The sequence below is a fragment of the Sabethes cyaneus genome, chromosome 1 (genome assembly GCF_943734655.1).
Source record: "Sabethes cyaneus chromosome 1, idSabCyanKW18_F2, whole genome shotgun sequence".
Classification (NCBI taxonomy): domain Eukaryota; kingdom Metazoa; phylum Arthropoda; class Insecta; order Diptera; family Culicidae; genus Sabethes; species Sabethes cyaneus.
Genome location: NC_071353.1, coordinates 124662932 through 124689826, shown reverse-complemented (window position 1 = coordinate 124689826; position 26895 = coordinate 124662932). Strand labels below are relative to the sequence as shown.

The 26895-nt window shown below is 39.1% G+C and overlaps 1 protein-coding gene across 2 annotated transcripts in view; it reads left to right on the top strand.

Annotated features, from left to right (window-relative positions):
* LOC128733078 (J domain-containing protein) overlaps window positions 1-26895 on the top strand; it is a 107841-nt gene that overhangs the window by 45876 nt on the left and 35070 nt on the right. For both annotated transcript variants that reach the window (XM_053826677.1, XM_053826678.1), the window contains exon 3: window positions 8126-8227. In XM_053826677.1, coding sequence (XP_053682652.1) covers window positions 8126-8227 — 102 coding nt within the window. The remainder of the gene's footprint in view (window positions 1-8125; window positions 8228-26895) is intronic.

Here is a 26895-nt window from a genome sequence, read left to right as displayed (position 1 = left end):
TCCTGGATGTAGAGACCAAACTGGGTTTTGACATTTTTGTGACTGATTAAGCCGAGAAAAATCCGAGAAATAACATCACTACTATTGACTCTCTCTCTCTCTCTCTCTCTCTCTCTCTCTCTCTCTCTCTCTCTCTCTCTCTCTCTCTCTCTCTCTCTCTCTCTCTCTCTCTATCTATATCTCTCACTATCTATCTATCTCTATCTCTATCTCTCTCTATCTATCTACCTGTGTGTGTGTGTGCGTGTGTGTGCGTGTGTGTGTGTGTATCTCGCTCGCCCTATTTATTGCTCTCGCTCTCTTTCTCTCTCGCACTTTCTCTAGCACTATCTCTCCGTCTATCTTTCTCCTAACTTTTTTATTCCATCACTTCTTCTACTACCTTCTATCATTACTCTTCACTCCACCATCCACTCATCCAAATCATTCCCACATTCAAAACAACCATTCATTCCACCGCACTGCCCACTCATCCGCCTCATTACTCCCAGGCTGCAACGCTTACTCATATTCCCATCCATTGATTCATGAATCCAACCATCGTACTATCCGATCGCCCTGGTCAAGAGACATCCTCCTCCCCTTTAGCCATTCTAAATTATTGTAAAAAATAAACTAAAGGGTCACATACATTTTAACTTATCTAATATATGAGAGCCTTGTCCGTAACCAAAGCCAAGCCCCTGACCCTTGACTAGTCCACTGGTAACATAACCTATTATAATTTTGTTAGCTCCTCCTGATCAGGTACTGATTTAAAACCCGCATTCGACCGAGTCTGCCACAAAATATTATGCCATAATTTCGTGGCAAGAGTTGTAGCTCGCTCCCTACTCGCGCTCTAAGCTTCTAGCATCGCAAGGGAGCATGCGCTCTGCTGTTAGTGACTGCTAATTTGTGGTTATGTTAGCTTCCACCAGTATGAAGTTTGTTTTCCACCAGTATGAAGTTCTCTACAACAGCACAGTGGAAAAACCACCAACAGTAACAAAAACCCGATTTAATCCACCTAGTGGTGAAAGGAACCTTTGTTATACGTTCTTACTTGCTATTTGAGATAGAAATCGACACGTCTTTGGAAAATAATTCATTTATTGGTTGTAGTTGCGTAGTGCGTTGGTTTACATAATATTTTCGAAAATTGAATAAGTTTACAAAATTTGAACAAAATAGGAACACTTCTAAATTTTGATGAAAAAAGGATCATGAAATTGCTGAGTAAGGATAAGTAAGTTGTTATTAATCTGAGTAAGTGCAAATAAAAGTAAGTTGTAAGAGGAAATCTTATCCTTTAGCATATACATTGTGTAGTAAAGGTCTAGTTTATAGGTTTTTGAACTATGCATAGTTTCCTGTAATGCCATTCTATTTGAATCACATCAATAGAGTTTTCTTGAATAATTTTCATCAATTTTTATACAACACGTGTAGGTTTTTCAACGCCATATTGTTATAAAGTAACAAATCGTTGTTTAACTAACGTATATTCTTCAACAAACTTATTGTGAGCAAAATATCATAATTAATCAATGCATTAATAATTTAAATTGTTGGGAAAATTTATGCAGCAAAACTATCAGCAAATGTAAAATGTTTAAAATGTATCCGTCTGCTGATAGTCGAGTAATTCGGAGTCAAAATTAGGGTATTCTTTATAATCAAAGTTCTACAGTTCCTAAACAAGCAAACATACAGGTATACTATTTTCAGAAAAGTTGTGTATTTTTACTATTTGTACAATTTTGTAGTACATGAAAAAGTCATGCAACAATTACAAAAAGAGCAATGATAGAAAAACTGATTTTACAAATTCATATACAATAAATAAGATTTTTCTATCTTCGCTGCAGAGATAGAAGGTTACTGTCTTCAGCAAAATTTCCTGTAATAATATGCTCTATAACTTTGCAGAACACATCAATGTGTTATCTATTTAAAAGGTCGTTAAAAGGTTAAAAGGTTAAAACATCAATGTGTTATATTGACACTGAAGAAAAATATTTTTTTTATTTCACTTTTAGGGGGTTTAATAAAAATTTAAATTCCACCAGACGATAGAGCTTCCAATTTCAAGAAACTCTTCCAAAGGTTCGATCAACCTAAAACCAAGTTTTTCCAGTCAAAACTCTAGTGCACACGTTTTCTTTGGTTTGGGGCTATTGTGCGCGCGAGTAACTGTGTTACAAAAGTTGGCGCGAGTGTTCGACGGTTAATATATTTTAATCGGTAAAACCAATTCTTATGAAATTTTGCATATATATTCGTAGTCTCAAAACCTCTCGTTTGATATTAAAATAATTGAAATTAGGTAAATTATCTTGGTTAAAATCATTATAAATTATTGTAAATTTTGGTGCGATGTATACGGTTGCTCATAACTTTCAAATTAAAAGGCCAATCAAAAAACCATTCAATAGTGATCTATTAGGATATATTATCTTTCAAATGAGACTAATAGCGCATAAATCGGTTTGGCCATCTCTAAGAAACAGGCGATAATTATTACCTTGTCAAAACAGGTTTTTTAAGCATAACTTTTAAACTACTTGTTTGTTTTCAATTAAAAATTGCTGAACAATTTAGCTTTAATAAGGGCTTTCATTTGATACTAAGATCGTTGAAATCGGTCATGTAGTTTTGAAGAAACCCGTGTCACGTATTTTTCACATTTTTGCTTATAACTCTTAAACGAAACGTCGTGTCACGAAACAAATCAATAGTGATCTACTAGACAATAACACCTTTCAAACAAAAGTAATAGCGAACCATTCGGTTCAGCCATCTCTGAGAAACAGGCGATAGGAAAAATCATTACATACACACACACACACACACACACACACACACACACACACACACACACACACACACACACACACACACACACACACACACACACACACACACACACACACACACACACACACACACACACACACACACACACACACACACACACACACACACACACACACACACACACACACACACACACACACACACACACACACACACACACACACACACACACACACACACGCACACACACACACACACATACACACACACACACAGACATTGCTCAAATCGTCGAACCCTATCAATTTCGTGTTTTTCGACCAAAGGTAAAAATTGAGTGTGCGTAAGGGATTCCCAGTAAGTGTATAAGTGCGTAGTAACCAGAGATTACATTTGTAAACATTTGCGTCCTAAATACGTACCTAACGGTAATCAGTACAATAACCAATGATAATCTTAAGTCACGGTGTTCAAGATACCGTTATTAAAAAATTAAATGGGCCATTTAAACGGCAAATGACAGTTGGTTTGAATTGCCACCCTGCACCTCTGAGCCAACTTTTAAAAAAATCGACCGACGAATTTTTGAGTTACGCCCTTTTGAAGTTTTAAAAGTTAGTTTGTTCATATAAGGTAAATAAAAATCTTCAATGACACTTCCAAAATAAACGTAAATCACAACCGGTATTGAATTTTTATGCAACATATCCCAATGCCGACCATTTTAGGAGTTTTACGCTGTATTGGGACTAACCGGAAATGTTCCGGCTTAAGTTATCACTGTTGGAAATAGCTTGAATCGAACATGAACAAATACTTATGATGCGACACCTCAAATTACGCCAGAATTTAAAAACTAGATAAATCAATGTCAGATCAACTACCTAGCACCACGTTGGTTATATCTGGACAAATTGCGGGGACTTCCAGGAATAACCAGACAAGGGGACAAGTTTCGTCCATGAACAAAACCTATCGTACGACACCTTAAATCACACTAGAATTCAATAACTAGATCAATGGAAACTAAATGTGCTATCTAGAGTCAGGTTTGGTCATATCTGGACACGTTTGGGGGACTCCGGAAACCCCTAGGAAATGACCAATTTCTAACATGAACAAAAACTTAAATCGCCTTAAACACCTTAAATCACACTAAATTTTTTAAAATAGATCCAAGTAAGCCAAATTGAGTACCCAGAACCACAATGGCCAATTCCGAACATGTCTTTAGTATCAAAAGTGTACTGACACATTCCAGCGTTACGGGACACAATTAGCACCCATTTTTACTATGTGAACTGGATCCTGTTTCACCATTTTTTTTGGTAAATACCTTGTAAAATGTTTGTTTAAAGAGGACATTATTTTTCACTTGAATATCAGGGATTTGATGAAACAGCAACTGATTTGCATAGTAGGGATGGTGTCCCGAAACGCTGGAACGTGTCACTACATTGTTTTATTGACTTCCCTAGGAGTTTCCGGAATGCCTCAAACGTGTCCAGATATGACCAAATTTGACCCTAGATAGCAGATTTAGCTTACATTGATTTAGTTATTGAATTCAAGTGTGATTTAAGGTGTCGCAAGATAAGTTTTAGTTCATGGACGAAACTGGCCACTTGTCTGGGTGTTACCTGCACACCTAGGGGACTTCCGGGGTCCCCGAAACTTGTCCAGATTCTTAACAAAGCATGCTACATTCCGTTATCGAATTTTGACCTTCTGTTTTAATACGACAGACTTCGCAGCCAGCGATTAGAGTGCAGAGCAATGGCAGCGTCAGTTGCTACGATCCTTTTAGACCAGCGTCATACCTCGAAGCCAACTGAGAGGTTCTTAACAAAATATGTTACAATTTAGATTAAACCATATCAAGGCCTGTTTAGAATCAGATGTTGACTAGAATAAATTTAGTAAGAATTTTTGTTATTTTAACCACTAACCGTCGCTCATTTATAACAACGGTTGTTATTATTTATCTAATTTATAACAATCGGTGTTAGAAAGGTTGGTAATAAACTAGTCCACTGGTAACATAACCTGTTATAATTTTGTTAGCTCCTCCTATTCGGGTACTGATTTAAAAGCCGTATTCGACCGAGTCTATCACAAAATATTATTGATTCGGATTCGGAAGCTTGGAATTTCTTTCGCGTTCACAATGGGGATACGGTCTTATCTAACCGGCCGTAGTTTATGCATCAAAATCGGTCCAGAAGAATCGTAATTGTTTTGCACTCTATCGAGAGTTCCTCAAGGAAGTAATTTAGGTCCTTTGCTTTTTACATTAGCCATCAACGAGCTCTCTATAGTGCTACCACCTGGATGGCACTTGCTTAACGCTGATGACATTAGGATGTACTGCCTGAAACCACAATTAATAATCGTGTTATTCAAAGCATGGCGCGTCGGTGTTCTTCAAGCACGGACGGCAGAAGTGTACACGAGCAATTTAGTAGTTCTGCGGATGAAGGAACTTTCTACGGATCAACAACTCGCATCTGCGGCGAAAATCGATGAAAAGTTGTCAAAAAGATGAGTTGTTAAAAAAGCGATGCCGAAAGCACGCGAAAACAACAACAGAAAACAGAATAGAAAAAACAAAAAACGCGACAGAAATACTCTTATAAAGCGTCAAGAAGACAACATAACCTGCCAAAAATATGATGAATAGAAAACGAATGCACGACAAAATGACTTCCAAAGAACGACGAGAAAGCATTAAAAAGCCAACATTTTTGTAGTTCTGACAACAAAAATGATGATGAAAACATAGCCAAAAAGTGACAGAAAGACAAGAAAAAACGGTGAAACGACTGTAAAAGACGATGACAAGACAAAAATACAACGAGAGACGACGAATAAAAAGAAAAGACATGACAAAAGACGGCGAAAAGACGTCGTAAAGACAACAATAAGGTGACGAAAAGACGACAAAATATAGATGAAAAGACAACGAAAGGACGATGGAAAGATGACAAAAAAACGTCAAAGAAGCGATAAAAACATCGAAAAAGGCAATGAAAAACAACAAAGATTATAAGTGGATGGAAAAAAGACAAAGAAGAGATGATAAAAAGACGGCAAAACAGTAACCAGAAATGCCAAAAAGACTACAAATGACAATAAAAACGCCATCAAATGAAAACTATTGTTCGATCGGTTTCAAATTTTTAAATGAAAGGTGAGACACGTTCTGCATTGTGTTTTATCCGTGGAAATTACAATAATAATCAAAATAATTTTCGAGTATTAAAATAAATCGTACAAAATGAAATCACAAAATCGACCCTTTTTTGTTTGAGGACATGTAGCTCAAAACTTCATTTCAAGTAGAAGGTTATAACTTGGTTATGTGTAGTGTACCTGGCTGGAAAGATGGTTTTTATATACAAAATCGTTACGAAATTGCTGGTTGAATATATTAACATACATACACCTTCATACTTGTGACCTTTCAAAGGTCCTTCCTTCCTGAAAATTGATTCCTTTTTCCAATTCCTGTCGCTTCCTAGAAAATGAAACGTTTCGTCATGCTTCATTGCATTTTCCGAAAATAAAAACGTGAGTTTCTCGTCCTCGTCCTCGTCGTCGGTATCGCTAGGTATTATCGCTCAAAATTTTCTGTCCGATTTCACTCATGACAACACAGCTCTCTGCTCACTTCATGGAACATGGAAGAAGATATAAACCAGATTTATTTGTCCCCATCCATTCCCATCCTCCAACTCGACCCCACTTGGATTACACTTTTCCGCATGAGCCACATCATCATGTCATCTGCAGGAAAGTTGGTAGATACGACTACTCTGCTGGTATGGAACTTGTACGGTACAGAAGCCACGTCAGAAAAGCGCACCCTTTTTCAGCCGGATCTGATGCTTACCGGCTGCCAGTCACACAGCAATCAGAATCGGAATTTTTGCCATTGTCAGTTATTTCTAGCAACAGGTGCCTTCTCCCCTGTGTTTCTCTCTTTCTCTCTCATCGTATTGCACCTCTAAACCAGGACAGTCAAGTTGTGTTATCACACTGAAAACACTCCGTTTGGTAAAACTATGTACATATAAGAGGTATTTTTCTTCAATATACTACAGGTAGGCAGCTGTTACAAATCGGAATGGCACAGTGTCGTAGTCAAGGGGTTTCCGAAGCGCAACTGGCACCAAGTGTTAGGTTCAGTAACTTCGCCTGATGATGTTCCAATATTCAATAGGTACTTAGCAATACAAAAATAAATTGGCCCACGTCGCTGGAGGAGAACTCGTCAGGAAAGACAGTCAGCACAGTACATTCATTTGAACTGCTCTCTTTTTCCCTTGTTAGTACTCCGGACGTTCGGTGAATTTCCTGCACGATGCACGATGAGTTCGAATGCAGTTTTTACATAAAATCCAAATCAAGCCTGGACGACTGGAGTACGACCACGTGTGCAATCCAGCAAGCAGACGCTGCTACCGGCCAGTGAAACAAGCTATTCAGTACAATTTGCGGTCATCCGTACAGATTTTGCGGAGGGTTGAAACCAATTTACTTGGAACCGGGCCGGGCTTCGACCAGACGCTTCTCTTTCACCGCAAGGCATTGCGCTACATCCCGGTGAAATCCTGGTCGGCCATCGAAACAACTAGCAGAGCTACTCTTTTCAATTAATTTTCGCAGTTAACATTCTACTGCTGTGCCTTAGTGTTTCTGTTTTCATAGCTGATTTAATGGACTCCTGCCTGGCTGTATGGCCGAAATGGAACTGGTGTGCCAGCCCAGTCAGCAGGATAGGAGGATATTTTTCTGTTCAAACGACGAGAACACGCACACGGGCGAGGCGGTCGGTGGCTCGCTCTCCATCGCATCGGAACGACCTGGTTTCTGACTAACTTGATGAATATCGAATAGCCGTTTCTATAGGGCCACTTTAACGCTTGTCAGAATGAGTTAGTTTGATTGTGCTGAAGAGCTGAAGTCACTGTTGTTTTCATTTAAGGGAACAACTCCCATTGAAAACAGTTTCTGATTGGGGAAACTTCTGGTGTGCTAGAGTTTTGATACACTTTCTGAAATAACGCTTTAGTAAAAATAAATAAATAAATAATAAGGCGTGCTCAACGACCGGGCTCATTGCTGACTTAAACACTATTAATATTAAACGAAATTGTTATGAAGATTTATAGATCACATTATAGCCACAAGTTGAACAGACTATTACAGTCCTGTCAAAGCCGTCACCCTCCATTTAACATTACCACACGTATGCTCCTTTCTGTAACATTCGATCGAAATAGTTGCACTTTAACATACCACAAATGCTTTCTCTTCCTCGCAGGTCGAACAAATTCAAGCCGAGTACAAGGTGCTGGCACTCCAGTACCACCCGGACAAGAATGCAGGCGACAAGGATGCCGAAGCAATGTTCCAGAAATTGAAGGTAGGTAAATTGCAGATAGGCAGGTTGTGGTGTGGTGACACAATCAGCGGCACACATACGTCGTGACATTCTGCCACATCGTCGTAGGTGGCACATCGCATTTCTCACTCAAAGAGGTAGTCAGTAGTACGTGCCAATCAAAGCATTTGACCCGAGTGGAATTTGTTGATCCGAATCGTCGTCATGTAATTTGCTTTGTGGGTGAATCTGATGAACAAAAACGATTCGTTCAGATATGTCAAATGTGATTATATATTAGGGTTTATACTTTGATATTCAACTTTAAAAACCCTGTCGACCTATGGTCGATAGTTTAATGGAATCGATTACTTTAGCCTGTTCCTTCTGAATCTGAGTCGAACCTCCCCAGTGGTAATGCGGTTTTGATATTAATGCTGGGAAAACTAATTCTAAGTTCAAGTCGAAGTCCTATACCAACATCAACCCTAGCCTAAAACCTTAGTTTTAGTCCTAGCCCTAGCCCTAGCCCTAGCCCTAGCCCTAGCCCTAGCCCTAGCCCTAGCCCTAGCCCTAGCCCTAGCCCTAGCCCTAGCCCTAGCCCTAGCCCTAGCCCTAGCCCTAGCCCTAGCCCTAGCCCTAGCCCTAGCCCTAGCCCTAGCCCTAGCCCTAGCCCTAGCCCTAGCCCTAGCCCTAGCCCTAGCCCTAGCCCTAGCCCTAGCCCTAGCCCTAGCCCTAGCCCTAGCCCTAGCCCTAGCCCTAGCCCTAGCCCTAGCCCTAGCCCTAGCCCTAGCCCTAGCCCTAGCCCTAGCCCTAGCCCTAGCCCTAGCCCTAGCCCTAGCCCTAGCCCTAGCCCTAGCCCTAGCCCTAGCCCTAGCCCTAGCCCTAGCCCTAGCCCTAGCCCTAGCCCTAGCCCTAGCCCTAGCCCTAGCCCTAGCCCTAGCCCTAGCCCTAGCCCTAGCCCTAGCCCTAGCCCTAGCCCTAGCCCTAGCCCTAGCCCTAGCCCTAGCCCTAGCCCTAGCCCTAGCCCTAGCCCTAGCCCTAGCCCTAGCCCTAGCCCTAGCCCTAGCCCTAGCCCTAGCCCTAGCCCTAGCCCTAGCCCTAGCCCTAGCCCTAGCCCTAGCCCTAGCCCTAGCCCTAGCCCTAGCCCTAGCCCTAGCCCTAGCCCTAGCCCTAGCCCTAGCCCTAGCCCTAGCCCTAGCCCTAGCCCTAGCCCTAGCCCTAGCCCTAGCCCTAGCCCTAGCCCTAGCCCTAGCCCTAGCCCTAGCCCTAGCCCTAGCCCTAGCCCTAGCCCTAGCCCTAGCCCTAGCCCTAGCCCTAGCCCTAGCCCTAGCCCTAGCCCTAGCCTAGTCGTTCGAGCTGCACCAGATTCTAGATTCTAGATTTAGACCAAATTTTTATAGGATTAATACAGGTTTTTGGATCAAATTTGTGTCCGGAACTGGACCGCAATATAAACCAGATTTTGGGTCACATATTTAATCAGATTTTAAACCAGCAATCAGATTTTGGAAAAGATTTTAAACCAGATTATAAACCAGGACCATATTTTGGACCTGGACTATGTCATGGACCAGATTTTTGATCAAATTTTGTTCCAGATTTGAACTAGATTCTGACCAAATTTTGAACCAAATTTTTGATCCGATTTTTGACCAGATTTTGGACCCAGGTTCTAGCTCTGGGCTGGACCTACATTAGATTTTGGACCAGATTTAGGACCCTTTTTTTAGATATTGACCTAATATTTTGCATAATATTTTGGACCACAATTTTGATCAGATTGTGAACCTGGCCCACATTACAGACTTGAACCAGATCTTGAAGCTGCATTATATTTTGGACCACATTTTTTAGATTTGGACCAGATTACGGATCTTGCTCTGATTCAAGACAACATTTTTATAATTATGGATTATGGGCCAGATTTTGAATCAAATTCTAATCATATTTTAGGAAATATGATCAGATTTTAAACAAGATTCTGGACCTGGACTAGATTGCGCACATTATTTATCAAAATTTTTTCCAGAATTTGTAATAAACGTTGGAACAGATTTTAACTAGATTCTGAACCAGATTTTGGACTAAATTTTTGATTAGATTTTGACCAGATTTTGGACCTAAACCAAATTTTAGACCTTCATCATAATCTGGGTCAGATTTGGGATCATATTTTTATCAAATTTAGACCAGTTTTAGGATATTTTGGACCACACTTTTGATCAATTTTTGGATCAGAAGTGAGACCAAATTCAAAAACCACATTCTGGATCACATTTTTATTAGATTTTGGTACAGATTTTGGATCAAATTTTGGGCCAGATTTTCAAACTGGGCCAACTGTGAGTCTGGGAGCACGGTTCCGGTTGTTTGCTACTTTATACGTTTGCTGTTTATACGAACGCTCCGTTTTTCTAGAAATTTTCAGTGTTAAATCAAAGTATTTATTGATATAGTTTGCGCGAGTGTACTGTTTAGTGTTTGTTCTTTCCTGTAGTATGCTGATCATGTCGATTGGCAAGAGATGAGTATACATTTTCAAAGTTAAAATAGTTTCCAAACACATGTCATGGGAACAAAACAAACCTGATAAACCCCGATAAAATTCTTCCAGATGCCAATTATCGAAAATTATTTTCGATATTTATTGACGAAAAGTGGTTTCATTTGACATGTAGTTGGCGCTACGGTAGAAATTATTCTTTTATGCATCAAAATGAAATTGATCTAGCAGAATTTTGCAATTATGATTTTATTCAACGAAATACGTGCCAGAATAATGAAAATTATTCTGGAAGTATGGATATGTAAAAATATCCATGCGGGTCTTATTGTTTATGAAGGCGACCTCGGAATGTACGTATATATCCAGGCATTCTAGAAATGGGTCACTGGATGAACAATAGACCTATCACCTTCCATCTCCAGGACTAAAATTATTTGCATTTACAGAAACAAACTTCCAGGATGCAAGTAATTTTTTACATAAAAGCGCTGCCGGTCAGTGGGCGATGAATTGTAGACACACACACACACACACACACACACACACACACACACACACACACACACACACACACACACACACACACACACACACACACACACACACACACACACACACACACACACACACACACACACACACACACATACACACACACACATACACACACACACATACACACACACACATACACACACACACACATACACACACACACACATACACACACACACACATACACACACACACACACACATACACACACACACACATACACACACACACACATACACACACACACACATACACACACACACACACATACACACACAGATTTTCAAACTGGGCCAACTATAAACAAGATTTAGATTAAATTTTGAACCTCAAGCAAATTTTGGGTCACATTTTCAATCAAATTTTAAACCAGCAACGAGATATTGGGTCGTATTATAAATCGGATTCTGGACCGGGTCCATATATTAAACTTGCACATTTTTTTTAATCAAATTTTGTTCCAGATTTTGGAACAGATTTGGACTAGATTGTAGACCAAGTTTTGAACCACATTTTTGATCAGATTTTGGATCCAGATTCTAGACCTGGTTCCAGAGCCGTAGCGTGACTTTGTGGCGACCCTGGCGATAGCCCGATTTGGCGCATTCTCTTTTCTTAAATCAGTGTTCCTTCGAAATTTATTACTTTTTAGAATTAGACTGCCATACACGATTCGTACAACTCCCGAAATCCAGTACTTCGCCACACTTGAGAGTGATGTTCAGGTAGTTTTTGGCGCCCCCTAGAGCTAGCGCTCATGGCGGGGGCCATTCTGGCCAACTGAACGCTACGACGTTGAATCAGAAGATCTAAGAGCATAGGCGAAATGGCGGAGGCAGTGCTTGGCGTGTGGTCGGAAGCTAGAAGAAAAGGAAGCAGCGAAAAGTGGAAGAAGCAGAGAGAAAGACGACAAGATGAAGGGCAAACCGAAGCACTTTAGAGAGAGGAAATAGGAGGTATGCCCTGATTATTGAAACGACGAACAGGGCGACGTATGCAGCAATTCTCCGGAAAGTGTGGGATGAATTAGAATTGGAGGAATTAGAGTTAAAACTCCCCTCTGACACTCTGTAAAATCTCGACGGATAGGGTCAATACGCCATCTACGGATGACCATGGTAATTTTTAAGTTGTATATGTGCCATCACTCTAGCATCACAACTATACTGATATCATTGTATGACATCGTACATGAACATCACACGCATACATTCTTTCAGATGGTTGCGATCACTAACACTTAGCATAAGCAGTAGTAACTCCCTTGGGATAAGAGATGGCGTTAAAAGTATCATCCTTTGCTGTGTATATGCGAACCTCCTTCTATGCCCAGTCTTGAGTTCTAGAGCCTTCGATTAAAACCAGGTGCACCCAAAAAGGAGGAATGCTCTTCGAGCTGAAGAAGGATCAAGTGCTCGGCCTTCAACGGAGTTCATCGAGAAGTCACTGGCGAATAAAGCAAACGTTCAGGTCCTCACGCAAGAAACAGTCATTGAAAGCAGAAACCTGGATGAGATTACTACGGAGGGCGAGCCTTTGAATGCGATGAAAGTAGTTCAATGTGGTGTGGGAGACGTACCTATGACAATCATAACTCTCGCTGTGGTATGTAGACAACGTCTATTCAACTCTCTACGGCTGTGGCCAACAAGTCATTGGTTGGCCAATTTGTTCATTAAGAGATGTTCCTCGAACAAGGAACGAAATGGAGAGAGGTTTTAAATACATGTGCTTCGGTCATCTGATGAGGAATTGCAAAGATCCTGACAGATCTGATCAGAGCTGGAAATGCGGTGAAAAGGGACGAATTTCAAGAGGCTGTACGAAGCAGCCAAGGCAAAACAGAGAATGGCGACGACTTTCCAGGCGTACAAGATGGCGTTGACTGACCAACAATGATGGAGGTTACCTAGTTCAACCACAATCAATGCGACATAAATAGCATAGCATCTGTTGTGACAATCGACAACGAAAGCTGGGTGCGAAGTCGCGTTGATCGCAGAGCCGTACAGAGTTCCACCTCACAATGGTAACTGGGTCGCGGATAGGACTGCCGTACATTTCCCATTCAAGAGGTGATTTCAATTTTGTATGAAGGGGTCGTGATCGCCAAATTAATGGGATCTATATATGTAGTTGTTGCGCTCCGTCAAGGTGGACTATAGAGTAGTTCCAACAAATGACGGACGCGCTTACTGAAAAGCTCATGGGAAGAAGGTCGATAGTTATCGGAGCAGATTTTATTGCTTGAACAGTGGAGTGGGGTAGTAGGTGGACCAATGCCAGAGGATATAGCTTACTAGAGGCCCCAGTAAAACTGGAGGTAGTATTATCGAACGTAGATACGGCTAACATTTTCGGTAAGGACGGTCACGAATCGATCAACGCCGTTTTCCGAGCCCTTCGCCAGTGGCAAATTAAAGGCTTTGTTAGGAGTATGCCGATAGCGACAGCTTGGCTTACCAGTATAGGGCAGGTCAACAAAACGTTGTAGCAGAACGTGGCATACAAGAATCTCTTTATTGAGGTACTTAGGGTGGCTTAAAAACACTTTAATATGGGCATGTGATGCAACAATTCCCACAAAGTTGGAACCGAAGGTTCTACAGCGATCAGCTTATTGATCGAACGAACAGCTCGACGACCTCCGTAGCAAAAAGACGGGTTCAAGAAGCTAAAAGCGTAGCAGAACGAGACGAGCGTGGCTAGGTGAGCTGCCAAGAGTATACAGGTGTCCGCTGAGCAGCTCATAACTGTTGCAAGAGGCCTGAAAGCGAAGAAGGCAGAATTTCTAACGTAGCCCTGAAGTCATAATACAAGCATTTCCGGACATGTTCAGGGTGGTGTTGCAGAACTGTCTACAGGAAGGTCACTTCCCAGACAGGTGTAAGGTACAGAAGTTAGTATTACTGCCAAAGCCGGAAGAGCCTCCGGAAAATCCAATTTGTTTGCTGGATACACTCGGAGAACTGTTCGAAAGGTTCAACAGATTGACGAAGTTTACGGAGAGCGAATATGGTCTGTTGAGGATGGAGTTCGGATTTCGGAAAGGGAAGTCAACGGTTGACGCTATCCGGGCAGTAGTCGAGAATGCCAAGAAGTTGACCAAATAAAAGCGAAGGAGCGAACGATACTGCGCGGCGATAACCATCGACGTTAAAAAGAACTTCAATAGCAGGTGGTGGGAGGCTATAGCCACGTCACTGGACAAAATGAGAGTCCCAGGCTACCTCAAGATGCTGAAGAGTTACTTCCAGAACCAAGTGGTGATGTACGAGACGGCTAAGGGGCAGCGATCGGTGAACATTACGGCGGGAGTCCCCCAAGTCTATGTTCTCGGTCCAACGCTAAGGAACGGAATGCACAAAGGTGTGTTGACTCTAAAATTACCCAAAGGGGCAGGGATTGTTGGCGTTGTGGACGACATCTTACTGTCAGTAGGAAGTAAAACACTAGAAGAGGTAGAAATTCTGGCCACGGAGGCTATCGGTACAATTGAGAGATGGATGCAAGGAGCGAAGCTCCAGATAGCTCACTACAAAACGATGGAGTTGTTGACCAGTAACTGCAAAGCGGTGCAGCGGGTGGAAATCACTGTTAGAGAGTACGCCATAGCCTCGAAGTGAGTACTGAAGCATCTAGGAGTGATGATCGACGATCGGCTTAATTTCGATAACCACGTGGGCTAGTCTGTGAGAAGGCGGCGAAGGCCATCAATAACTACGGACATAGCAGTAGTAAGTGTCGACTTCTGACCAGTTTTTCCCTGTTCCCACACACATACACACTAACCTCAGTTACGTTATCATTATGTCTCATCACGCAACCACTCATTTGTACACGCTCATTCAGTGTTAGACAAATAACAGTGTGGCCAAATTAATGATCAGTACAATTCCAAGGATCCGCTCTTAGAAATTCTAACATTCTTAGTAAGAAAGGAATATCATTTCGATATTTTCGTCTGTAATAAAATAATTTATTCCCTGTGATATACTTTCACCGTTTCACTTTACTCGGGAAACTTAAGGGGACATGAACAACTAAAAATTTTGAAAAAATCATTATCTTTTTATTTCAGATTTTGATTCTGCAATCTTTTCCGCTTATTTTGATACTAAATTTGCAATGATCCGACCACGGGAAGTGGTCGAAAAACGAGCATACACATTAGCATTCCAGTGCGGCGTGGAACAACTTCGGCGAAATAAAACGCCGCTCCTAGAAAACCACGATTTTCAAACTTTATGTACCTTTTTCTCAGAAACTACACAACGTATTGGAACAAACTTTTTTTTGTTTTGTTGGTAGTAGCTTGGCAAAGACTTTTATATCTTTTCAGTTTCGTAAACTAAACATAGCTAGAGAAAAAAGAAACAGAAGACAAAATTTTATTTTTTCAGGCATCTATTTTTCTTCTTTTTTGTTTTTCTCTAGCTGTGTTTAGTTTAGCTTATGTGTATGATCGTTTTTCGACCACTTCCCGAGGTCGGATCATTACAAATTTAGTATCAAAATAAGCGGAAAAGATTGCAGAATCAAAATCTGAAATAAAAAAATAATGATTTTTTCAAAATGTTTAGTCGTTTATGTCCCCTTAAGCAGTCGGCATTACTGGACACAGTCGACAGACAAGAAATACACCGAGTATGGTTGAGAATTTCTTCGGAACTGGCTTTCGCTTTGTGCGACTGTGAAATGCTCATCTGTAATTATGTCAACCGATGCTGTTAACTATTGCATTTCTAGTGGTTCTCGACGAAATTGTTTCGCTACTACATATTAAAGTTACTTTCACAATGTCATCTTTAAGCAAGGAAATCTGTTACCCAAATTGCAGCATAACTTCGCTAATAGAATTTTGCAACAACAAGATTTTTGTGAAATGTAATGTGATATGTAATGCTTGTCATTCAGTCATCAGTCTAAAAGCAACTCGTCTGTATACAGCAACGTAACAATAACGCTCATTAATCATAAATTTTTGGTCTCAAGTAACTTCGATATTAATGAAGACTTCTCTTTAAGATCGTGCCATATCTTTGCAGAGAGCTAAGCGTTGATTTTGTTTAACTTTTATTTTATTAAATGGAATTTTCCAACTATTTCCGGTATAATCCGGTATTCAAGCAAATATAAAACATTCAATTTATGAGACCTTCAGCATTCATTCTGCCGGGGCGTATAGCAAAAAACTATCCAGTTGAATAATTAATATTCGCCAGAAAACCGAAACGAAGCTAGGCTTCTATTTTCAGGACAAAGCATCGAAGGTTTCGATGTAGGTACCTACACTCGACCGGAGTATATCGATCTTTTGCATTTCGTGTCATGAAACAATTTTTGCTTGACGATAGTGGCAGCAGCAGCAGCAGCAGCAGCCGTAAGCTCACTCCCGTTTGGTCGAGATTGAAAGGATAAAAAACCATTTCCTTTCTTCCTATCAATTTTAATAATTAACCTACCGAATGCTTTGTGCCATCATTCTTCATTTCACGTAAATCGCTAACTACCCACCGAGACGAGCCACATTGTCTGCTTGAAACAATACAGGTTAGGGTATTTTTAATTTATCTACGGTATGTCGTTTCCAATTAGAGGAGGTTGTGTTACAGCAGCCAGCAGCCGCAGAATGTCATGGTAGATGAAACATTGCAAAAATTCAACATTTGCTATTAGGTAGGTACAACGTAACCCTTCCAGTTGGCCTCGAGGTACGACGCTGGTCTAGCAGGCCAGTCATCACATGTTCGAATCTCGACTGGGAGAGGCTGTAAGAGTCAATAGAATCATAGCACTACTAACGCCGCAATTGTCCTGTACTCTAACAGTTCAAATAAGCATAGAAAGTCTAGTTCCGAAAGACGGAAGGCTTTACTTTTTTTTCCTACGCTACCCTTTCGGAAAACAATCCGAAAGAGTGAAACATTGAAATGACACAGCCTCTTCAACAGCAACAGCCGAATAACCAACACGAATCATTAATGGCCCACAAGAGATACGAATGCTTAGAGACAGGGCATCACCGGATTGAGTTCCGTGTTGCGTCGTGGAACATGGGCGAAAGGAGTGGAAGCGTCCTTTATGGCGACTAACTGAAACCAAGTTAGTCGGAAAATAATTCGCAAACGGTCCATAAGAATTTCCGCTGCCGTGGGTGCAATGAAGCGGAAGTAAGCTGCTGGCTGGATCGTAAAATTCCGGGAACTCTGCTGACTCTGCACAGTAAGGGCTTACAATTTTGTGAGAAGACTTATAGAAAGCAAATGAATTAATTTGGACCTAACCAGCTGGATCGGTCAGCCACGTATTTTGCTTAATTTTGGATGAAAATTAAACTTGGACTTACTTAAAACAACTAAATATAAGTTTATTGAAAACATTCAGTTTTTTTAAAGTTAAACCTTGGGCAGTTTACCGGTCTTCACAATTTTAACCGAAGAAAACGGGTGCAAAACAAAATCCTTTCGGTGACTACAAGTCGTTGTTACTTATTAATCAACCAAATCACAGAGCTGTCATATGTAAAATTTTCAATTCCCTCGTTGCCAAGCGCTCTTCATTCAAGAGCAAATGTAGGCATGCATCATATATGAGCGGAAAATAAGATATTGGCATGTCAGGGTACCTCTTAGTTTCTAGAGATGAGAGCTTTTCCATGCTTTGTCAAGTTGGTTATGGAATCCAATTTGTAGGGAAAACGAAGAAAAGCCCCCGGTAAGTGGAAAAAGGTGCCTGCTATAGGAAGGACATGACAATCGTTATATTTAGTACCCGAATCCTGGAAATTTTTTTTTAACTAAATCAATTTAACTTCTTTAGATTGCTTTTTCGGGTCTGTCGCAAAATTGCCAAGAGTCCAATATAAATCATCTTGTTCATTTGTATGTTATTTACAATTGGGCACAGCATCGTAAATTGATTTCCTTCCTTTAGAAATAAATAAGTAGAATACAAGTTGCAAAATAATAGATTTTCTGAGATTTGTGGTTTGTAATAATTCTCGTTCGTTTTTTGACGATTTTTTACAATGCAATTTCTCAATGTGCAACCGGGAAGTTCGGAATTGAATTGACAATCCCGCTATTGAATAATAAGCCATAAAAAAATTAATTGCGTTAAAATTGGTTCAGCCTCAAGTGAAATTTTAATTTCAAGCCCAATTTAAGCCAATTTTCAAGTACGGTTTGAAGTTTAAATACAACTCAATTGTTATGCCCAATCACAAGTTCTTGAAATTGAACTGTTAATTTTAAGTCCAATTCCAAGTCTAATTTAATTTCAATGTCACCTCCGACATCTGGTCAGGTAAGTCTGGTGTCAAGCGTAATTTGAAGTCCAATTCATGTTATCTTTAAATGTTCCATTTTAAATCCAATTTCTGGTCTGCGCTAATTTTAATTCTACCACCTAAATTACTTACTTACTTACTTACTTAGGTGGCTTGCCGTCCTAAGACAAAGCCTGTTGAACAAAATTTCTCCATGTAACTCGGTTGAGGGCTACCGCTCTCCAATTCCTCGGACACCGAGTACTCTCCGCCAGATCTCGCTCCACCTGGTCTAACCATCTTGCTCACTGCGCTCCTGGTCGTCTTGTTCCTACCGGATTTGAGGCGAACACCATCTTTGCAGGGTAGTTGTCCGGCATTCTTGCAACATGCCCTGCCCATCGCATCCGTCCAGCTTTAGCTACCTTCTGGATACTGGGTTCGCCATAGAGCTGTGCGAGTTCATGGTTCATGTACGCCGCCGAAGATCGTTCTTAGCACCACCTAAATTAGATAATTTATTTCGAATTGAACCTTAAATAGGACATTGAATTGGACATACCAAATTGGGCTTGAAATCGAAGGTGCAATTGGAATTAAATTAGACTCCGAATTGGACTTAAAATGGGACATTAAATTGGACTTGAATTCTGGTCTAAATTGCGAAATAGGCTTTAAATCGGGACATTAAAATATAACCTCAATTAGACTTCAAATTGCACCTGAAACTAGACCTGAATGTGACTTTAAAATTGGACATTAAATTGCACTAGAAATTGTACCTGAAACCGGCGGTGAAATCTGACCCAAAAGATTTCATGTCCAATTTAATGTTCCTTTTTAGGTCCAATTCCGAATCCAATTTAGTTCCAATTTCATCTCCAATCTTAACCCTCTAACGGGCAACATCATAAAAACGATGCAATCAAGCTAATGAATATATGAATGAATAGCTCAGGTGTTGATTTTCGTGCAAAAATAATTGTCTGAAGGAGTGCCAGGTCAAAAAAGTCTAATTTCTCTTTTTATTTCCCCATGTCTAACGCTCTATCCAGATATTTTTTGAATTCAGATATATTACAAAATTGAAATAAAGCATGCAAATTATACATATAAAAATTTTTAGGCCAATAATTTTGTTCTAAATGTCCTTTTTTTTAAAGTAAAGATATTCCCTTTTCGTGCAATAATTTTTTTCGGATTTTTCCTGAATTTTTGTTTTTGATAGATGATAACTTTTGAATGCATGGCCAAAATGTTGTGATATTAATATCAAAATGTCAAGAAATCTATTCTGAACACATTTTTCATATTATCAATTCAAAACAAATTACATATGTGGCTCTGGAGCTCCAAAAGCGAAGGTCGTATACAGACGGCCTTACCCGTTAGGGGGTTAAGACCAATTTGGTCTGTCCAATTTAATGTCTCATTTTAAGTCCAAATCCGAGTGTAATTTAGTTCCAATTAACAGCCAATTTTTTTAGATCCAATTTTTGTGACATTTAACATCTGCTTTTAAGGCCAGCTACAATTCTAGTTTCAAGTGCAATTTGAAATTCAATTGAGGACCATTTCCGTGCTCCATTTTAAAACCAATTTCTTAGTCAAGTTGAATTTCAATTTTAGCACCGATTTCAAGTTCAATTTCAAGTCCCGTGAAGGTCCAAGGTACCAGCGGATACGATTTTATATCCAATTGCATGTCCCATTCTAGGTCCAGTTCCGAACCAAGTTGCTCTCCAAATTTACCTCTGGTTTCAAGTCCAATTTCAAGTGCAATTTAATGTCCGATTTCAAGGCCAAATGCAAATCTAGCTTCAAGCATAATTTAAAGTTCATTTGAAGACCAATATTATTTACCCACTTTAAAATCAATTTCTAGTTAAGTTAAATTTCAATTTTATCAGCGATTTCAAGTCCAGTTTCATATCCCGTTGAAGTCCAATTTCATGTCCAAATTCCCAGTCTAAAATCAAATCAAATTTCAAAGTCTAATTTAGGTCCGATTTCATGTCCAATTTAAAGTCCTATTGGGTATTTTAGCGGTATACAAATTTTTGTATATTCTGATAAGATATGATGTTACTGTATCGTCACATGAAGAATTTTTCAAATTTGACTAGTGGAAGTAATAAAAAAAAACCCGATTTAATCCACCTAGTGGTGAAAGGAACCTTTGTTATACGGTCTCCATCTTGCGTAGAGCGTTTGTTTACATATTTTTTTGGAAATTGAATAAGTTTACAAAATTTTAACAAAATAGGAGCACTTATAAATTTTGATAGATCCTTTTTTCATGAAATTGCCGAGTAAGTACTGAGTAAGAGTGTTACTAATTTGAGTAAGTGCAAGTAAAAGTAAGTTGTAAGAGGAAATATTACTCTTTAACATATACATTGCGTAATAAAGGTCTAGTTTATAGGTTTTTGAACTATGCATAATTTCCTGTAATGGCATTCTATTTGACTCAATAAAGTTACTCACGCTGTTGTATTTCGTACAACACGTGTAGGTTTTAGAATGCCATATTGTTATAAAGTTACAAATCGATGTTTTACTAACATATATTCTTCAATAAAGTTGTTATGAGCAAAATGCCATATTTTTTTTTATTTAGAGTGGTTTTAACACAAAGGGTCATTCACCAAAATGCCATAATTATTTAATGCATTAATACTTTAAATTGTTGGCAAAATAGATCTGCAAAAACTGACATCACAGAAACGAAGCAATGTGAGGTGTACCGCAATTGGCCCCAACTGAAATTTTCTCTCATTTCTTCATATGGAAAAATGGTGTATGTATGCAGCAAAACTATTAGCAAATGTAAAATGTTTTAAGTGTATCCGTCTGTCGATAGTCGGGTAATTCGGGGTCAAAATTAGGGTATTTTTTTATAATCAAAGTTCTACAGTTACTAAACAAGCAAAGTTATGTATTTTTACTATTTGTACAACATGAAAAAGTCATACAACAATTACAAAACGAGCTAAAATGGAAAAACTGATTTTACAAACTCATATAAAATAAATTAGATTTTTCTATCTTCGCTGAAGAGACAGAAGGGTACTGTCTTCAGCAAAGTTTCTGGTAATAATATGCTCTTAAACTTTACAAATCATATCAATGTGTTATATCTTAACTGAAGAAAAACATTTTTTTTATTTCACTTCTAGGGGGATTAATCAAAATTTAAATTCTACCAGACGATAGAGCTTGCAATTTCAAGAAACTCTTCCAAAGGTGCGATAAACCTAAAACCAAGTTTTCCTAGTCAAAACTCGTTTTAATCAATCGTCAAAAACGTTTTTTTGGTTTAGGGCTATTGTCTCGCGCGAGCAACCGTGTTACAAGAGTTGGCGCGAGTGTTCAAGGGTTAATATCTTTTGACCTGCAAAACCAATTCTTCTGAAATTTTGCAGATATATTTGCAGCAATAAAACCTCTAATTTGATGCCAAACTAATTTAAACTAGATAAATTATCTAAGATGAAATCGTCGAAAATAATTGTAAATTTTAATGTGTTGTATACGATTGCTCATAACTTTTGAATTAAACGTCCAATCAAAAAACAAATCAATAGTGATCTATTAGGCTATATTACCTTTCAAATGAGAATAATAGCGCATAAATCGGTTCAGCTAACTCTGAGAAACAGGCGATCATTTGTACCTAGTCCAAACAGGTTTTTTAAGGCTAACTTTTAAACTGCTTGTCCGTTTTCAATAAAACTTGGTAAAAAGTTTAGTAACAGCAAGAGCTTTCGTTTGGTACTAAGATTTGGATTAATTGGTTGCGTAGTTCCGGAGAAACGCGTGTCACGTAGTTTTCACATTTTTGCTTATAACTTTTAAACGAAACGTCGGACCGCAAAGCAATTCAATAGTGATATACTAGGCAATAATACCTTTCAAACAAAAGTAAAAGCGGTCAAATCGGTGCAGCCACCTTCGAAAAACAGGCGATAGAAAATTAGCTGCACACACACACATACACACATACACACATACACACATACACACATACACACACACACACAGACATTGCTCAGTTCGTCGAGCTCTATCGATTGGTATATGTGATTCGGCCCTCCGGGCCTCGGATCAATTTCGTGTTTTTCGACCAATTTCTAAACCTTTGTTATATAGTATAACAAAGGTAAAAACATTTTTTTTGTATTTAAAAAAAATTTGGAATTAGGAATTAGACGATAGCTTATAAGTAAACCTCGTTTCTTCTTAGCTTGCTTTAGACAACACAGTGAATAGATACACCATGGTCATCGGACGATACAAGTTTCATATGAGAGCTGTCAAAAGCTCGGTCAAAATGAAGAGCTCTATTAGAATGATAGAAGCGAGGGAGAGAATTTCTGACATCATGTCAATCAATCAGCTTGGTTGATATCTGTCAAACAGCAAGTCGTACTATTTTTGATTTTTATTCGTTTTTTTATCAAATATTAACTGAATTGAAATAAAAAAAGAACTGTTGGATTCAGGAAACGACGGGCTATCAAATGAGACCAAAAAACACTATTTTGGAAAAATTAAAATACCCAATTCCGAATCAAATTAGTTCCAATTTCATCTCCGATCTAAAGTCCTATTTGGTCTGTCCAATTTAATGTCTCGTTTTAAGTCCAAATTCGAGTGTAATCTAGTTCCAATTTCACCTCCGATTTCTCCCCAAATTTCTAGTGCAATTCAATGTCCTATTTTAAAGTCGAATTCAGATCTAATTTCAAGAGCAATTTGAAGTTCAATTTTGGTGTCCCATTTTAAAACCAATTTCTAGTCAAATTAAATTTTACCTCCGATTTCTAGTCCAGTTTCGAATCCAATTGAGGTCCAATTCCAGGTCCAACTCCCAGTCTAATATCAAATCAGATTGCAAGTTCAATTTCAAAGTCTAATTTAGGTCCGATTCCGTTCCAATTTCATCGCTGATCTTACATCCAATTCGGTCTGTCCAATTTAATGTCCCATTTTAAGATCAATTCCTTCATACTTCCTTCCTTTATACAAAAACTTCACGCACAACGCCTTACCAATACTAGGGCTTTGCGAACTGCAAACCTGTCTATTCATCTATGATGTTACAAAAAATTCAAACATGCATCATAATATTATTTTGCCGGTTAGAGCTCATGGCCATAACACAAGGTACGCTAATAACTTGGCCAGGTCCCGAGCACTCAGTACCCTTGGTCAAACGCGAATATCTGTTTACGGCCCTTCTGCATATAATAAAATTCCAGAGCACTTTAAGCTAATCAACAATAGACTGCTATTTAAGAAAAGCTTGAAACAGTATTACAGGTCTAAAGTCAATATATTCTTAATTTAATTTCGAATCAACCACAGCTTAATGTTAGTAAATACACTCTATTAATGTTTAGATAAAAATATTTCTTATTTTTAACCTGCATTGTAAAATCCACTATTTATGTTTATTTAGGTTGTTGGGATCCCTTCAAAGGAACAAAGTTCCACTGGGAATCCCCTTTTCGTAGTTCATCACTTTCAAACACACCAATTAATAGGGATGGGAATCGAAAGCCAAAGTATCGATATCTGGTATCGCAATATATCGGACCGATCCGATACTGAGTAATGTGTATATCGCAACCAAAATATCGATACTTCGATATTCACCGATATCGAAACCCGAAATATTCAGAAAGTTTTCAGTTACGATCCGTCACGGGTTTGCGATGCAGCCACCTGCCTCGTTTATGTCGCCGGCATCTCCGCACCTCCAAGATACCGTATACGTTCCACTCGACAATGTTCGCTGCAGATTTATTGGTCAGGCGCGTCAAGCGGGCGTTTTTTAACTAGAAGCACCAGGACTAGAACTGATCAGTTTCAAACAAATTTTTCAATAGATTGGTCTAAAATGCAAGAAAATATCCTGGTAAGATTTTATAGTTCATAGTTTGTTATATTTCAACAAAAGTAGCATCATAAATGCTTACATTAACTCCTATAATCAGAAAGGTGTTGGATGTAATTTAGATTCGCATAAGTTTACCTTCTCACATTATTTATTCACATTGTGTTATTCTAGGGGGAAAAATATTAAAGATAATCCACATCGCAAGATAAAATTCCAAATTAGAATCAGACATTGGCAAAACACCGAACGTAGCTTATACGGTCGTTACCGCTTCCTAAGACGACGCAACCAAGTTCATCTCTTTTTCATACATGCAAACAAACACGAAGTGTGGCTAGGAATTTATTGGTGGTGTTGAATTTGTCATACTTTTAGCACCAGTTTTCAATGCACTCGGTTAACACATTTCCGAGTTAACTGATATCGGTCAACGCGAGTTAACTGATATCGGCAAGACTGTCATCTGCATATAATTTGAGTGAAGCCGAAATGTTTGGTCCTGGGGTCCAAGTTGAAAGCTCTACTTTCAGCTAATTTCGGTAAAGCCCCATATATCCGGAAACATCTAATAAACTAATGTTAAGTAATAAAAAAGTTTTTCGATTTTCTGAAATATTTTGAGTGTCACAAGGCATGGCTGGATTATGAGATTCGCATTCTTAGGTAGAGAATATAAATAAGGGGGCATCCATTTTAAAACAAATAGTTAAATTTTTTGAATGAACACTTTTTTTTAACATATATATGTGAACAGGACTCATTTATTCTATGTAGTATGAACTCTCCATTAAGGCTTTACAGAATATGCAGTACACATTAAAATAATATGCAGTACATTAAATTTTGCATCTAAGGTAGTCTGAAGTTTTTGGAGCGTCTTAGTAGAATACGAAACCTAAAATTAAAAAAGAAGAAAACTTATCCAATTTAATTCTACTATGTCTAGGTTTTCTTCTTTTTAAATTTTAGATCTAAGGTAGTGTTGAATGACTACACGATTGAAGAAATACAAAAAAATCCGTCAGGAAAGTTCTTCTAAGGCGTGTTGCTGCAAGACGTCAGCAGGAAGCCCCGATTCTTTCAACTAGATCAGACGAATTTGAGTGAATGAATGTAAAGGGCGTGGATATGCGCGAAACATTAATCGACGACACATCAGCGACTTCTGAAGCGTATCCGATTGCAGCAACTGAAGATCATCTTCAAAATCCGCGAATCGATGACTTATAAGCTCGAAAATTTTCCATTTTTTATTTGCTGAAATTCATTTGATAGCTTTAAATAAAAAGGGTGGAATGAATATTTAATTTTTTTGTTGTGAAGGGGGGGGGGATTGTCGTGACGTGACGTACTTTCTCAGAGGGGGGTCACGAATGTGTGACGAAATGTGACAAGGGGGGGAGGGGGGTAGATTTTGTTCAAAATTTGCGTGACGTACTAAATGGATGTCGCCTAACTGATCAGGAGCAGGATCGGTTTAAAGCAAATTATCATACGTAGCTCGCTTCACAGTTCACAGTATAAATGGTTCTTGGAAATCAATCTGCGCTTGCAATGATACGATTAAAGAAACTGACTAAAGAAAAGACACTGCAGCTCAGTCACTCACGGCCTCCTGTCATCATTAAACCTAATTTGCTCAACGATGATTGTTGTGCGTGACTCTGTTCAAAGTTGCTAGGAAAAGTTCGAACAATATTTTTTTGAGTTCAACATTTAAGCGATTTTATGAACTGTACGATACAAATTTGATTGCCTGGTGTTTTCGTTAGACAGCACGGATCGATTTCGTGATGATACGATGATATTTGTTGCCGTTTGCTTGCAGTCATTATTTTCTGCCGCGTTCATCGACTGATACGCCGCAAGTTTTCGAGCAAAAGATTCAGAAGGTTTCATCGAGATTCATGCGCACTTGGTTTCGACGAACTGAAAATGAGTTACCTGTCACTTCTTTAGTCAGATTCTTTAGATACGATGTTCGGTGGTGGCTTCAGGAAACAAGTAACCTAACAGTCCGTTGATATCGGCATCCACCGTAGAAGAGTATTCTCAAGTTTGCAAAAACACACATGGAAGCGCTTGATTTCAGTTGGCTAGCAAAAAGAAACACGTCCAGCACATATCCAAGGATCTTTTACAAAGCTAGCATACGTAATCCCGAGTGTTACCGAAGTGCTAAAAACCGACGTCTGAAAGATAACACCGAAACGGGTTGCGGTTGCTTTTTTGAGCGTGCAGTTCATTTTATCAGGCAGTGTACCGCCTCAAATAAACTTTGTAGCATTTTTCAAATGCGACATGCAGTGGTTCAGCTTTTAGACATGCCTGTTTGGAAGCTTGAGAACTGAAAAACGCGAGTTCGATAATTTGGCAAAAAGTTATGCGTGAAGAACTGGCCTTTTTGTAGCTTTCGATACCTCTAATATCGGATGAAAAGGTATCGATATCCGATAATATCGCATGGTAAA